Source organism: Oenanthe melanoleuca, chromosome 7, assembly GCF_029582105.1.
Source record: "Oenanthe melanoleuca isolate GR-GAL-2019-014 chromosome 7, OMel1.0, whole genome shotgun sequence".
NCBI lineage: Eukaryota > Metazoa > Chordata > Aves > Passeriformes > Muscicapidae > Oenanthe > Oenanthe melanoleuca.
The window spans coordinates 27,171,533-27,186,444 of record NC_079341.1 but is presented as its reverse complement, the minus strand read 5'-3'; the positions used below and the strand labels follow the sequence as shown (position 1 = coordinate 27,186,444).

Genomic DNA, 14,912 nt, shown 5'->3' with positions numbered 1-14,912 from the left:
AACAGTGAAAATTTTAAGTAAAACTGAGTAAACAGGAAGGCTTTTACATAATAAATTCTGTATTGGAAATGACTTACAGACATACACACAGGATAAATAATCAAAACATGAAAGGACAGTTCAGCTGCTGTTAGATTTTGTTTTATACTCCAGCTTCACAGAGCACTATCCTAATTCATTGCATTGCATAGAGTTAGAGTGATTGTCCTCACTTTTCACGCTCCTCTGTTTTTCTCCTATTCAGTATTAATAATTCCATGGTAGGAGAAGGGAAAAGAAAAAAAAAAAAATGCATTTGCATTTGTTCATATCTAGGAACCAGCCATGAAGCTGCAGGCCAGCTAGTAGTAGATTTTATTTTAATATGTTATGTGTATAGATATATAAATATAGACTCACCACCTAAAGATGGTTACTAAAAGACTTCTTTAGTACACATTTACATTCTTCTTCAGTGGTAGTATGAGGGAAATGACATTAAAAGCTATCAGATATTTAATTATATGATAAAGTGATTTTCATTTTAGCATGTTACAATCAGCCTTCTCTCAATACTTTTTCTGGTTCTTTTTTCCATGTAAATCCTTTCATTATGGTGTCATCTCTTGCTTAGAAACCTCGAGCTGCCCATATGGCAACCACCATGTCTTGGCAGCACCTTGGACTAAGAAACTCGTCTCTGTTAGTATCTGACACCTGGTAGAAATGGTGAGGTATTGACACATCTTACTTGCATGTGGTAAAAGGCCATCTGGAAAAGAAGGCCTTGAAAATGGTTGCATTTGCTTGAAATTAGATGTTAAAAAAAAAAAAAATTACCATCTGCCATCTGCTAATGTATCTTTGTTGTACCAAGGCTTCAGAGCAAAGAGTGTGTATTCCCTTCAACATTAACACACCTGAAGTTGCACCTTTTTGGATTTTTTCATGCTATAATGCTCTTGATGTTTCGTGTTTTATGGTTGTGTAACTGTTGACAGTTTTGGACTGCAGTCACTGATGCCACTTTAGTTTCATCCCACATGTCATTTCCCAGCTGTGCCAGCCATGTAAGTAGAGCTGGGCATTTACACTTAACAGTAATTCACCTGGGACAGGAGTACTTTGAGCAAATGAGGTTACAAATAAAAGTCTTCCTCAGACCAAAAATATTTACCAGGACATGTCAGAATGTTGCAAAACCAAGGTACTGATTAATAAATCAGAAATTACTGCGTCAATTGCACTCAAGAATGAAACAAATTACATTATAAAAACCTGTGAACAGTAAACAAGTATGCACAAATAGCTCTTAGGAGGCAACTAAAAAACAGAAAATGGGGAAAACTAAATGCATACAGTGTTTCCAATCTTTTGGTTTGCCCAGCTCTGCTTATGAACAACTGAGATAGTCCCCAAGATCTGTTCTGTGTATGCCAGATGAGGGTGCATAGCATAACACTGTTTAGTTGCATGAGGAGTCAAGAGCAGTCATCACCAGCATTTCCATTTCTTCCATGGCCAAGAAAAATATCGTGCAACTGCAGTTTAGGTTGCCACCAATGATACACCCTTGTTGGCAGACCACAAGTCTAAAATGCTTCCTGACATATGCTCTAACCACAACAGCTTCCAGCTCTTCTGTAAAACCAGAATGTCAATTGCCTTTGCAGGGGAAGACTTTCTGTTCCATCTGTGGAGCAGAGGCCAAGCATCTGGGGAGAGAGTCCACCCAAGTTTGCTACAAAACCCAACAGAGTTGTTGTGCGTGAAGGCCAAACAGGCAAATTCTCATGTAAAATAACAGGACGACCTCAGCCTCAAGTAACTTGGTTTAAGGTATGATTTCCCCAGAAGTTTATGTTTTCTCTCTCTTTTGAAATTTTGTGAATTGAAAAGATGAAATGCACATTGAAGCCTTAAGTCCCAGCTCCCCCTCTGGGCACACATTTTTTGTTTGTAAGGAGAGAGCTTTCAGGTGATAATCAGGTATTACACTGATTAGGTAATTTTTACTGAAACTGTCAGTATTTTAGAGAATTACAGTTACTTTCTTTAATTTGGAAGACCAAATATATGGCTGCTTTGGTGGCATCCTATTCTGTTGCACCCTTCAACAGACAAATACCTTATATCATAGTGAACAGAAAAAACCACAACTCTTATCTGTTCTTCTATTTTCTCCTGATATCTCCAAGAAAACTTCTCAGAGAACAGGGAAATGCTTCCAAGTCGTTGTCTGCTTTATTCCAGGCTTATCCTGCAATACAAGAATGTCAGGGTACATCCCCAAACACAGGCAGCCTCTTGCAGGGAAGCGCTCTCTGACATCTCCTGCAGCTGGTGGCTCCATCTGGAGTCTGCCTCTCCTTCCAGCTGCTGTCCATTCTGTGGGACCTGCTGGCTCTCTGGGGCTCTGCTGTGCAGCTGCTCCACTGCAGCCTGGTTCCAGTCCCACCAGGCTCACTCAGGTTTTCCAGCCATGCAGCTCTGTGCAAAACAGGATTTATCACCCAGTTCTCTTTGTTCAGGGCTGTGTGGTAAGTGGGGAGTAGGGACTACCAATCCAGCAGTTTGGATATAAACTTTGGGACTTCTCCATACATATTTTTGCAGTTTGCTGGAGGTTATATTAAACATTTTGCTATTGATTATCACCTTCAATATCCTGGAAATGAACTTACATATCTGCTGGGCAACATCTGGATACTCTAGAACCAATAGATAACCATCTTCCTTATATCATGAAAGCTTTGTCAACAAGTAAAATAGAACTTTTCAGATTTAATTATTAAGCCTGTTTATAAATATCTAACTGTGCCTATTATTTTCTTTATAATTTTCTTACTCCTTAAGTTGCAAGGAAGGGAAGTTTTTGTATCATCATCAACTCCTGGATGTGAACTAGCTTTTGAAAATGCCATTAGGACCTAAAGCACCCAGATAGCAGTAATTTGATAGACTTCAAGAATGTGTCTGCTAACACTGTGACGTTTCTCAAATGTTTACTGCCCAATTAAAATAGTAGATTTGTAGGCTTTCCCTTCCAAAACTTAGGATAGGAGAAGCTGTGGTGTCTGATAGCAAGGCAGTCATTCTTAATGGCTGATGCTGAAGCAAAATCATTGATTTATTCACAGATGAGGTATTGTATAATTTAAAGGCAAAAATTGTCATTGTGGTCATCTACTCCTTGTAACAGAGAGCACAGAACTAGACAAATTTTTCCTTGCCACAAAGCTGTATCTTTAGATATGGATTATGGACATGGATTTAACTTCAGTGTAGCTATTGAAGGATAGAGAACTATTCTCCAGACTGGAAGCTTTTGCTTAAAAGCATTTGGATTCCTGGAACAAACAGGAACATAAAACTGGTTTGAGCCCACATACAATGAAAAGAATTTTTTCTAGGAATCTGAGTATAATAAACAGGGGAAGGCTGAAACCAAAATGACATGAGTAGGTGGCAAAACGAGGAAAAAGTAAGCCTCCTGAAGATATGAATTACAGAATTTTGGGCACAATTTATTGTTTTATTTATGCCATATGAGTATTATTCATAGAAGGAATTTGGCTAAAGGATAGGAGAAATGCATTTTGACCTAATGTTTTACTAAAAAATTCATGCTCCCCTTCTCTTAACTAGCTGCTCTCTCTTGCTGTCCTGTGATATTTGCAGGGTGATATTCAGTTACAGCAAAATGAGCGTTTCAACATGTATGAGAGAACAGGCATCCAGTTCTTGGAGATTCAAAATGTTCAGCTTGCTGATTCAGGAATTTACACCTGCACAGTGGTGAACAGCGCTGGGAAGGCATCTGTGTCTGCAGAGCTCACCGTTCAAGGTACAGCAAAGAGTTTGCAAGAGAGTGAAAAGTGAGCCACAGACATTCTGTTAAAATGTCTCTGGTTGTGTTCTCTTCACTTCTTCCCATTATCTTCTCTCTCTGTCTCTCTCCCTCTGTTCATTTAATGATGCTGTGGTAGCTTGGAACATGCTCCAGCTGGAAACATTGTGTTGGTTCAATGGGAAAAAAAGGATATCCAAGTGCTTTGTAACAGATTCCTTTAAAAACACCTTTTCACTTTTACTGTGACTTTGACTTCTATGTTTTGAATACTGATTTTCTTTTCAGCAAATGCAACCTGGCACTTATTATAATCAGTAATTAATTTTGTATTTGTTGAGTACTAGCACCAGATGCACATTTATACCAACTCCCTTATGGGAGGCAAAATTCTATCTGTATTTGTAGAACAAGAAAAGTAAAGTAAAAGAGTATCAATCTAAATTATGAGAGAGAAAAAACCCCATCTTAATAAGATTAAAATTCAGTCTTCTCATCTCCCAACCCTGCCGATTTCACTGCTTGTTAAGGAAACAAATGCCTTTGCTTAAGTAGAATGTTCTGTTTCACACATGCATTATCATATACAGCTCATTTTGCAGTTTGATGCTTCTTAGGGTGCCCTTTGCATCAGCCTCAAAATGATATAGCCTTCACCAAGCACACTGAAGAGGAAGTTCATCAGTCATTGGGGAAGCAGTCACTGGACTCAATTAGATAGTTAAATCCACAGCTGCTGGCTTCAGCTGCAGTCATGAAGTCAACAGGTTACCTATGCACCCAGCAGTGAGTTTTTTGTTGCAAGACTTTTAGTTTCACATCAATGCTATCACTCTGTGAGGTATCAAGAGTATAAATAGCAAGTGGATGTACATTTGGGAAGCTCAGAACCACAGCTAACCTTTCTACAAATTAAAGCTGTACTTTTTATCTGTAAGTTCCAATCTGATGAAGCCATTGTAGAAGAAGCTTCTACAATTTTCCTGTTCAACAGAGGTTGTACAGAAAGGCCTGTTTCTTTCAATAAGCCTTTTATCTAACATAAAACTCGATCCCTAATTGCTCTCCCTGAAGTGGTGAGCTTTCTGTTCTGTAATGGCTACATCTGCCTGGAGAGGGTCACAAAGTCAGTTGTAGTATATGTTTGCTTCAGATGCTGACCACATCTCTGAATAATCCATTCTTCCTTGGATTAGTGCAGGTCGGTAAAAGGGGCACTCTTTTGCAATGCTCTTGATTAATTGGATGATTCCACTTACCTAACCACAATATATAATGCCTAATTCTTTCACTATCAATTAAATCAGGTTGTCAGAGTTTCTGCAAGATGTTAGCAGACAATCAAGTGGCTCAGAAGTACTACATGTTCTTTCAAAGATATGCAATCTCATATATAGATATTTCCCTCCAATAGCTATATTTTTCCCCAGAGTAGAAGGTGAAGAGGGAAAAGGCAATATTCTTTTAATAGACAGGGTTGCATGGTATTGTCTTGTCTGCAACCAGTAGCTATGAAGCTTCCTTTTCTGCATTTATCTAGTCTTTTCAGTTTTAATTTCTATATTTCTGTTACAGTTTGACAGGATTATTGAAATGAGGTTAATGGGTTTTTTCCCTCTCTCACCTCAATTTTTGTTTGTGTGTAAACAGATTCTTTTGGTTACTCTGAATGGTATGGAAAGTCCAACAATTTAAATGTGGATTTTTGCTTGCAAAACACAGTGGAAATCAGGATATCATCCATCACATGATTTTATTTTTCCCTGAGGCAGAGACTCTGAAAGCATTTTCATGAAGTACTTGTTGGTGACTTGAAAAATTTGTAATCTTGCAAATTAATTATTACATGTCTTTCTTCTGTAGACAGCTACAACAGCATAGATGCAGCTTTGATCTGACCAGGAGAAAATGAATTGCATTCTGAAATCTTAATTAGGGGGTAATGGAGAGGTATTTGACCTAGAATGGCATTTCTCTCCTCACAACTATTTATTATCTCATGCTGCTCTGAGAGAAATAAACACTGTCAAGGTTTTTGAGATTTCATGGAGGATTACACATGAGGGTGTACTGATTGTGGGTCAGTAAGTGCTCAGTTTTATCAATGCAACTGATGAGGCATCTTGGCACATCAGTATAGCTCAGCCATGTTCCCAGATTTCCTGGTGGTGTTGCAAAGGGAAGAAATGCTATGAATTAGATTTTGTGTTATTCATGTTAATCATGATAAGTGTTGCTACACAGCAAATGAGTTGCTAAATGTTTACAGGTGGGTTCAGGTTTTGGGAGGTTTTGCTCCTGTTGACTTGATTCTGTGTTTTAGCCAGAGGACAGCTGCTGTTTTTCTGTAAGGATGCTCAAACTCTGACCAATTATCATAAGATTTAATAAGCTGCTTCCCAGCTAGAATCTCATCTCTCTCAAAATGGACCAAGACCTCTTTGTGTTTCTGCTAAGCAGCTTTCTGTTGTCCATATCAATTTCAGGTGTGGTGATAATCAGTCTTTACTTCAATGCATTAAAAATTTGAAGAATGAAGGTTCTTAAGTATATTTTTTGCTTAAAATCTTTCAAATTTTTGAATTGTGCACAGTATTGTGTGTATAATTTACCTGTTTCTTCTTTCATATTTCAGGTCCAGATAAGATAGACACATACACTCAGCCATCTTGGTATGTTTTTTATTGGAGTACTTTCTCTGACTGTTTAATTGTGATGCACTGATTTTGACATTTACTGCACGTGCTTTCTTCACAAAGTGATAAATTTTTTGGATGTCAGTCTGTGTTTGGAAGTCAGAAAATGTTTGCTTGGAATAAGATTCTCTCTTGCTGCCCAATTCAGCCGTCCTGGTAGACTCATAGGAAATAGTTGGTGGAATTGGTGGAAGCATTATGAAGTACAGAGTTCTGGTCTGGTTCAGGAAAGCAAAATTATTAAAAAAACAAGCTATGTGAGTAGAAATTGTATGCTGTGCCAGAGGGTTAAACTTCATTTTTGAAGTTAACAATATGAGTGATCCTTGTCAGTACTGAGCTGGTTGTTTTTTCCCGTCATAAACTAAACTAAATTAAATTAAATTACTATAATATTTAAAAATTATTTTATAAAATTACTTTTCTTCATGAATGGAAAATGCAGGAATGAAAAGTTCAAGGCTTCTATGTAAGACACTAAATAGCTGGGGTGGAAATTACTGCCCTTTTTTCAGATGTGTTCCAATTCTGCCTTGGAGTAATTCTGTGGAAGTGTGAGGCACAGACACAGTGCTCTACAGGTAATAGCTTAGGGATCAAGGCAGTCACCTTCAGTGAAAGAGAATTAGATTCAAGTCCCCAGTTAGTCAGCTACTCTTGTGCCTCCTAAGTACTGAGCAGAAGATCCATCATAATTCTGAGAAACTCTTCCTAATAAATCCATAGCTGATATTGTTACATCCAGTCAAGTTTTTAATGTGCCAACACCCCTGCTTCTTCTCCTAGACTTTGGTCAAGTTTCCTATCAGTCCTGTTTTGAAATTACCTGAATTACAAGACACCATAATTAGAAATAGTAAAATCACTTCACAATTTACATTTTCATTTCCCCTTAGGGTAGTATTTTATGTGACATTTTGAGCTATATTGTACATGACTACAATTTATTAAAGCATCAAGTAGTGTTACATCATGGCCATTCAGATCTCATGTAATAGCTTCCCATCTAAAGCAGTGCATGCAAGGTTAATGTCTAATTCACAAAACATATTAGAACTTGAGCAATGGACTTCTATCCAGAAATTCCTGAGTTGAGAGAGTGTCTTAGCCCTGATTTCATTTTATGAAGCTTTTCACTTCACCTCTTTGACCCATCTTCTCGATCTGTGTGAAAGAATCTAAAGGCTAATCAGTTCACCTCGTTGCTAAGGGCTTGTATATTTATATCATTATTGATAATGAGTCCTTATACACTGTCATGTATCTCAAACTTCTCATTTTCCTTCAGCATGCCATCAAAACCAACCACACTTGCCGTTAAAGCTGTTGAAAATTCAGAATTCAAACAGGCCACCAGCAATGGGATTGCTAAAGAGCTGAAATCCAGCAGCACAGAACTCATGGTTGAAACCAAAGACAAGGTGCCAGCAAAGAGAGAGTCCTTTTACATCACCACAGAAGCCAAAGAAAGTAAGCAAGGACAGCACCAAGAAACCAGCACAGAACATAAAGAAGGAAAAAAGGGACCTCAGGTCTTGCAGAAAACGTCAAGCACCATCACACTACAATCTGTCAAACTGCAACCAGAACCAAAGGCAGAATCCCAGGCCCCATCCATCAGACAGGGTGAAAACAGGAAAACAGGTGTGCAGCTCCTGATGTCAGCTCAACAAACTCCACCTCTGGCAGGGCACGTCAGTGCCAGGACTAGAGAAGCAGAAAACAGGTCTGGAGCCCGGGGGGCTGTAATGGAGGAGAAGAGGGAGCTCCTGGGAGTCCCCCCTCAGTTTGAGATCCATCCGCAGAGCCTGGAAGCATCAGAAGGCCAAGAGATTAAATTCAAGAGTAAAGGTAAGGGAGTGAAAATTGTTGGAGCACCTGGGTTTATTCAGAAAAGAGTTCCCTTTCTATGTGTGGAAATGGAAAGCAATTCCTGCTTCTCTGAAAGTTGCTCTCCTCCTAAAGCCTTTTAGAAACAGATGCAGAATCCAACACTGTTTCCACAGCACTTAGTGAAATTTTCAAACCATCCTATGCCGTAGTGTCCATCTCCTCTCTCACCTGGAGTTTCCCCAGATGTAACTGCTTCTTCTAGGAGGTAGTTTTACCCTCTTATATGAGGGTGCTAGAGAGAAAATGGACAGTACACTTTCCAGAACTGTAATTAGTGACACTGCCCTTGAGCCAAAAAAAATCAGAGGAGAAAATGCAATCAGTCACTGCATGTCCCTAGTGGCATCTATTTTTATGTCTCATATTTGATCAGCCTGACCTGAGTGCTTCCTAACAGCTGAAATGATAAAGTGAGAAGTAAAAGGAGGTTTAGAGTTTGCTCCACAAAATTTGAATGGGTTTTAAGCTCTTAGAAGAGTTATGAGAGTTGCATTTTGCTGAATCTGGGTAGTATATTTGGAACATTTCTTCTTTTTTTTTTCTTTTTATTTTTAATTTCAATTTTAGAAAATAATCTGGAAGCATTTTTCCACTTTTTTAAAAAAATAACATTTATACTTCAAAGTTCACATAAATGAGAGAGAAATTGTTTTTTGTTTCTCTAGAGGAAAAAAGGTCACACAACACCATGGTAATTTATTTTATTTCTTGATGAGTCTTGCCCCATGAGTACAGAATATAATTTGTATCACAAGTCCAGAGCATTTGGAGTGGAGAAAAGATTCCAAAGGTCCTGGCACATTTTGAACAGTTTATTTTTCAGGTATATTACTGAAAACATGAATTGTTTTCTGTCAGAGTATCTCACACACTTTGCAAGTTTTAATTAATTCATGACCCTGTTTGGTAGGGAAATACTGTCCCTATCAGAGAGAAACAAGGACCTCATCCAGTTTTCATGAAGACAGTGAATGCCTTTTCATTTGGCTTTGGGCCCAAAGCACAAACTCTTACATGCAAGACAAAGTGTCTGCAGGGAAATCACGCCCCTAAAGCCCTTGAATAAGTAACCCCAGAAACTCTCCTGAGAATCCTCTGTACATGGTGACTAGGGTTTCTTTCCCTGGCCCTACTCCCTGTTCATGCAGCCTCACCTCAGGCAGGTCCAGGACTACACAAGGTGATCTTTGAATATCTCCAGGGCAGGGAAAGTCCACAGCCTCTCTGGGCAACCTGTGCCAGTGCTGACCTAAGAAGGGTTTGTGTTCCAGAAGGACAGAACTTTCTCTATTTCAGTTTCATATCCATTTTGTCTGTGACTTTTAAAAGGTTTTCAGCCAGAAGGTTTTTTTTCCAGATATGGTTTTATATGTAACCAAGTATTTGTTATTTTAAGAGATGGACTGGCCAAGAAGTTTTAGAAGATCAGAAGTATCAAATTTTCTGACAACAGTTTTGTGTATTGCCCATTAAGGTTTATATAATTGTGTATGTGTAAAGTGTACCTAACTTATACTAAATTAAATAATACTAAATAAATATATAATAAATAATACTAACTATGAATACCTATTTATAAAAATCCAAATGTCTGATTATCTAGTTTCAGGGAAACCAAAACCAGATGTAGAGTGGTTCAAAGAAGGCCGACCTATTAAAGCTGGAGAAGATGTCCAAATATATGAGGAAGATGGAATTCATTGCCTATGGATAAAGAAAGCCTGCTTGAGGGACAGTGGATCTTACAGCTGTACAGCTGTCAACCCCAAAGGCCAGACTTCCAGCAGCTGGTTTTTAACTGTCAAAAGTAAGTTCCTGTGAGCCCATCTGCACTTTGGAAACTTTGGCTGGGCTTTTTTAAGTGGTCAAAGCGCGGTTACTACGTAATTTTTATTTGTTTATTTATTTTATTCTCAGTGGAGGTTGATTCCGATTCCTACCTCTGTGAATAAAGTGGTGTGTGATAGATGCCAAGCCACTTTCTGCATCAGTTTCCCTTCTTAGATATTGTGTTTTTTATTGTTTGTGTAGCTAAAACCATCTCAATGCATGTTTTGTACACAGGGAGCCTATTCTCCACTCAGGTTTTCTATTAATGCTTGTATTTATACATGTTGTCACTGGTTTTAGTGGTTTTGTTCTGCATTTAGTTTTTTTGAAGTTGCTTAGCATTTCTACACCCCAAATTTGAAATGTTTTATGAGTACAAACAAATTCTGTGCAGTAAAGTGAGTAAGAGGAAAAGGGAAGAAATGAGAATTGCAATTTGCTAAATTCAATAACATGTCCCAATAACAAATTATTTTAAGCTTGCAGGCAGTGTCTTACTGGTCTGGTTGAAATTTTTATTTGTCTAGCAAATCCTGTCCTCAGTTCTACTGTTTTGACCTGGTTTTAAGTTTTGTCCTGGATCTGTGTTCATGCTCATGCAATTTTTCTCCATTTGCTGTGCCTGAAGTTAAACTAAGAGACCCAAGATGATTTCTTTCTGTCTCATGAGAGACCAAAAAACTGCATCTTTAAATCACACTGTTTCTCACTAGAAGGGAGACTGGGAAAATACAGACAAGTGGAGAGAATTATCCATCCTCTTCTTTGTGCTGAGCTCTCTGCTAATATGCTGCATACACTTCTAGTGATTGGCTGCAAATGGTGGATTCTGACATAGAAAATCACCACCAGAAACAGAGCTTGAGGCCTGGCAATGCCTGCCTTGGAGATGAGAGAAGAATCCCTTTTTTATACCAGTCTGCTGCTCAAAATGATTTCTATCCACCAATAAAACATTTCACCATGGTTAGCCCAGCCATGTCATCTAGGCATACTTAGAAAAAAGTTGTAAGTGGTAAAGCTAATTTCATCAATTTCAGTTAAAGGAAGTATTTTCATTTTTGTTTTCAAGGACCTAAAGTTGAAGAGGTTGCTCCGTGCTTTTCCAGTGTCTTGAAAGGATGCACTGTGAGCGAAGGACAGGACTTCGTGTTGCAGTGCTGTGTCGGAGGGGTCCCTGTGCCCCACATCACATGGCTTCTCAATGGTAAGGAATGCCCTGCTCTGCAACAGCTGCATGAACGCACTGACACGCCAAAGCGCGCTAAATCACCCTAATGCAGCCCGCGGGGACACCTGAGCAAAGCCCTTTACTTGGGCACCGAGAGCTGTGAGCACGGGCTGTGTTGCCGCAGTTCTGCAAGGCGCCCAGCAGGGTGCGCTGGTGGCACGGCTGTGCCAGGTGAGTTACCTGGGCTGTGTCACACGGCTGTGCCAGGTGAGTTACCTGGGCTGTGTCACACGGCTGTGCCAGGGGAGTAACCTGGGCTGTGTCACACGGCTGTGCCAGGTGAGTTACCTGGGCTGTGTCGCACGGCTGTGCCAGGTGAGTAACCTGGGCTGTGTCACACAACTGTGCCAGGTTAGTTACCTGGGCTGTGTCACACAGCTGTGCCAGGGGAGTAACCTGGGCTGTGTCACACAACTGTGCCAGGTGAGTTACCTGGGCTGTGTCACACAACTGTGCCAGGTGAGTAACCTGGGCTGTGTCACACAACTGTGCCAGGGGAGTTACCTGGGCTGTGTCACACGGCTGTGCCAGGTGAGTTACCTGGGCTGTGTCACACGGCTGTGCCAGGGGAGTTACAGGTTGACATCGTGATCCCTCAGAGATGCTTTGGATGAGGGCTCTTTCAGTTAAAAGCCATATCTGTAAAACACTAGAAAAATTTATTCAGCCTAACTCTTAATCACCTCCTTTACTCCTGAAATGCAATTGATTTTTTTTTTTTTAGACTCTCCCAGGCTGTCTATCTTTGTGTGTATATGTGTATGTGTGTGTGTGTGGTTCTAAACAAAGTGTAGCATACTTTACCATAAAGATGTTTGCTCCAGGATTATTTTAAAATTAATTTTTTGCACATAATCTCTGTTTTCCTTTAGCTATTAAGAGTAAAGGGGCTAACTGAAAAAGGTGACAGGGCAAATGAACAGTGACCTTGAGTTTGGTATGTTCCCACAGCCTGGACTGTTCCCCTTACCAGTAATTCCATGTCTAGAATAGAAAGGCCAGCGCTTTATTTACAACATAAAACATGTGAGTAAAAGTTCTGACACTCTCCCATTGGAAATAATTTGTTTCTCTGTCTGAAGGCTGTGCTGAAGTTCCTCCTTTGTAGATGTGAGTAGAATCTGTTTGGCTGGGCAAAGAATTGTCTTGCAGCTCAGGAGCAACTCTGAGTCAATCGTTTCATGTTCATATTCCAAGGTACCCTTGCTCCTAGTGTTCCCTTAGACACTGACTGATGTAGTTATACTCAGCTATCTTCACATACAGAGCATCTTCCTGTCTCATAGGACTGACTTTGGGTTGATTTTCAAATGACTTACAGCTCATCAGGTACAGATATATGGTCTCCATTTATGTTCTAAGCAGAGCTCTGTTGTCTCCTGAAAAACAAAGCCTAGAGATAAATAAGACGCATATCTCTGGGATATACTGTGTCCCCCTGCCTTTTTTCAGGTAATTTGTTTTATATTGACCTTTCTTCTCACTGAATTCATATGTCTGCCCCTGTTCAGATACAATCATGTTTACATTGCATCTAACTGCAATTGGCTCGATATCACAATGTAGGTGGGGTTTTTAGTTAGCTGGATTTCAAACCATTGAGGTTCTGTAAGTGAGAGTCAGTGCATTAACTCTGCTCTTAAATCAAAGGCAGTGTTGAGTCTGTGTAACAGAAGTACAAGAAACTCTCATAATAATAAAAATCAGACACATCATATATTACTCTGAAGACACAAGCACACAACTTTCATTCCAGGCTGCTGAAACATATCACCATAGCTTAATGCTTTTCTGTCTTGCATAGGATTGTGAGACATAACTGTTTATATACCATCTTGATACAAACGTGAAAGGATTATAAACAGTTGTTTAATGTTGATAATTCCATGAACACTCCTAGGGTTATAATTTTACTTAAGAATCAAATTGACTGTTGTGATATCCACTTGAATGCAAACATTTCCTTTCTGTCTACCACCTAGCTAGATACTACAAACTCCTCATATTTATATCAAATAAAGGAGAATGTGGTGAAATATTACTCCAAGCATACATAACAGTGGTTTTGGCAAAATGACATGGTGGAGTCTTTCATCAACTGGCCAGATGAAGAAAACAGTATATTCACAGTATATAACTGGAGGCAGGCAGACCAATTCTGTTTAAAAAAAAAAAAAAAAGTTTATTAGCATGTGCTCTCCATGTCTGGGGTATAAAGCTTTTTATATTCACAACTGAACTCTACTAGAACAGAGGAAAGAAAAAGCAATATGCTGTGAGCAATCCCACTACTGTTCAAAATACAGAACTTCTGCCAAGCTCCATAGAAATAAAAATCACATGGAACAGAATGTGTGAAGTTCACTAGAAAATATCAAATGCATATTGTCTTCCAAGCATGACAATTGTAACAAACCAGAATTAATTTGAGCACAATAGTGAGGAAATAATGTGTATCTTGGTGAAATAATGGATGTGAAGACCAAGTTACCAATCATAAGAAACATGAACAGAAGGCTGCTTTGAGAAACAAATAAGAAGAAATAAAAAAAAAAAAAAAAAAAAAAAAAAAGGGAAGGCAGCAGAACCTGCTCACTTCCAGGCTGACCATCCCATGATACTGAACAGGCTGCATGGTGTCCAGTCTGCCTTCTCCAATCTCCATGGAATCCACACCACCTGAGAACTGAAAGCCTTGCAACAACTTCTTCTAAAATGTTACATCCAAGTACCACTTTAGGTACCAAGAATATTTGCCAGCTGTGACTACATACCAATTCAGAACATTTTCCAAGCATTATACAGTTTGACCTCTCCTTCAGGACAAGTGAGGGAAAAAAAAAGCAGATGATGTATGCTCTGCATTGTCTATAATTACTTCTTACCATCTGTAAGGATGAGTAGTTTTTCCATATTCATAGAGACTGCACAAATAAGAGCTACCTGACTGAACTATGGATTTCATCCCAGCTCTTATTCTCCTCTACAAATCTAACATTAAAGCTTTTTTCCCAACTTTTTCAAGATGGTTCTTTTCTCCTTTTGTTCTCCCTCTACATTTTATTTAAGTTTCTTTCTGAATTTTCACTGATTTACTGGCAATTTCCCTGAAACTAAATTTTTTTTGTTTTAGTTCTGGCCTTACAAATAACTTTTTGTTTGTGCTCTCAGTGACAATACTTCAGTGTGTAACTCCAATTTACTTTATCTTTTCAAAATACTTTAGTCAACTTCTTTTTCAGTTGCAGGAATAAGGAGTGGATTAGTGTTTTAAGTAACTTTTTATTCATATTGCTTTCTGCATGGGTTTTCTTTCTCCCAAAGTTTAACTGAACCTCTTCCTTCTGAATTTAAGAATAATATGACCATGACTTTAGCATAACAATTCTCTGAGTAGTGTTTGGTTTAAGGATAGCTTTGGATTTGTCCAGAA

General features: G+C 38.9%; 1 protein-coding gene across 2 annotated transcripts in view; it reads left to right on the top strand.

Annotated features, from left to right (window-relative positions):
- Positions 1-14,912, top strand: part of MYLK (myosin light chain kinase) — a 191,066-nt gene that overhangs the window by 76,858 nt on the left and 99,296 nt on the right. For both annotated transcript variants that reach the window (XM_056495971.1, XM_056495970.1), the window contains 6 exons: positions 1,653-1,818; positions 3,661-3,826; positions 6,465-6,501; positions 7,814-8,376; positions 10,022-10,225; positions 11,321-11,455. In XM_056495971.1, coding sequence (XP_056351946.1) covers positions 1,653-1,818; positions 3,661-3,826; positions 6,465-6,501; positions 7,814-8,376; positions 10,022-10,225; positions 11,321-11,455 — 1,271 coding nt within the window. The remainder of the gene's footprint in view (positions 1-1,652; positions 1,819-3,660; positions 3,827-6,464; positions 6,502-7,813; positions 8,377-10,021; positions 10,226-11,320; positions 11,456-14,912) is intronic.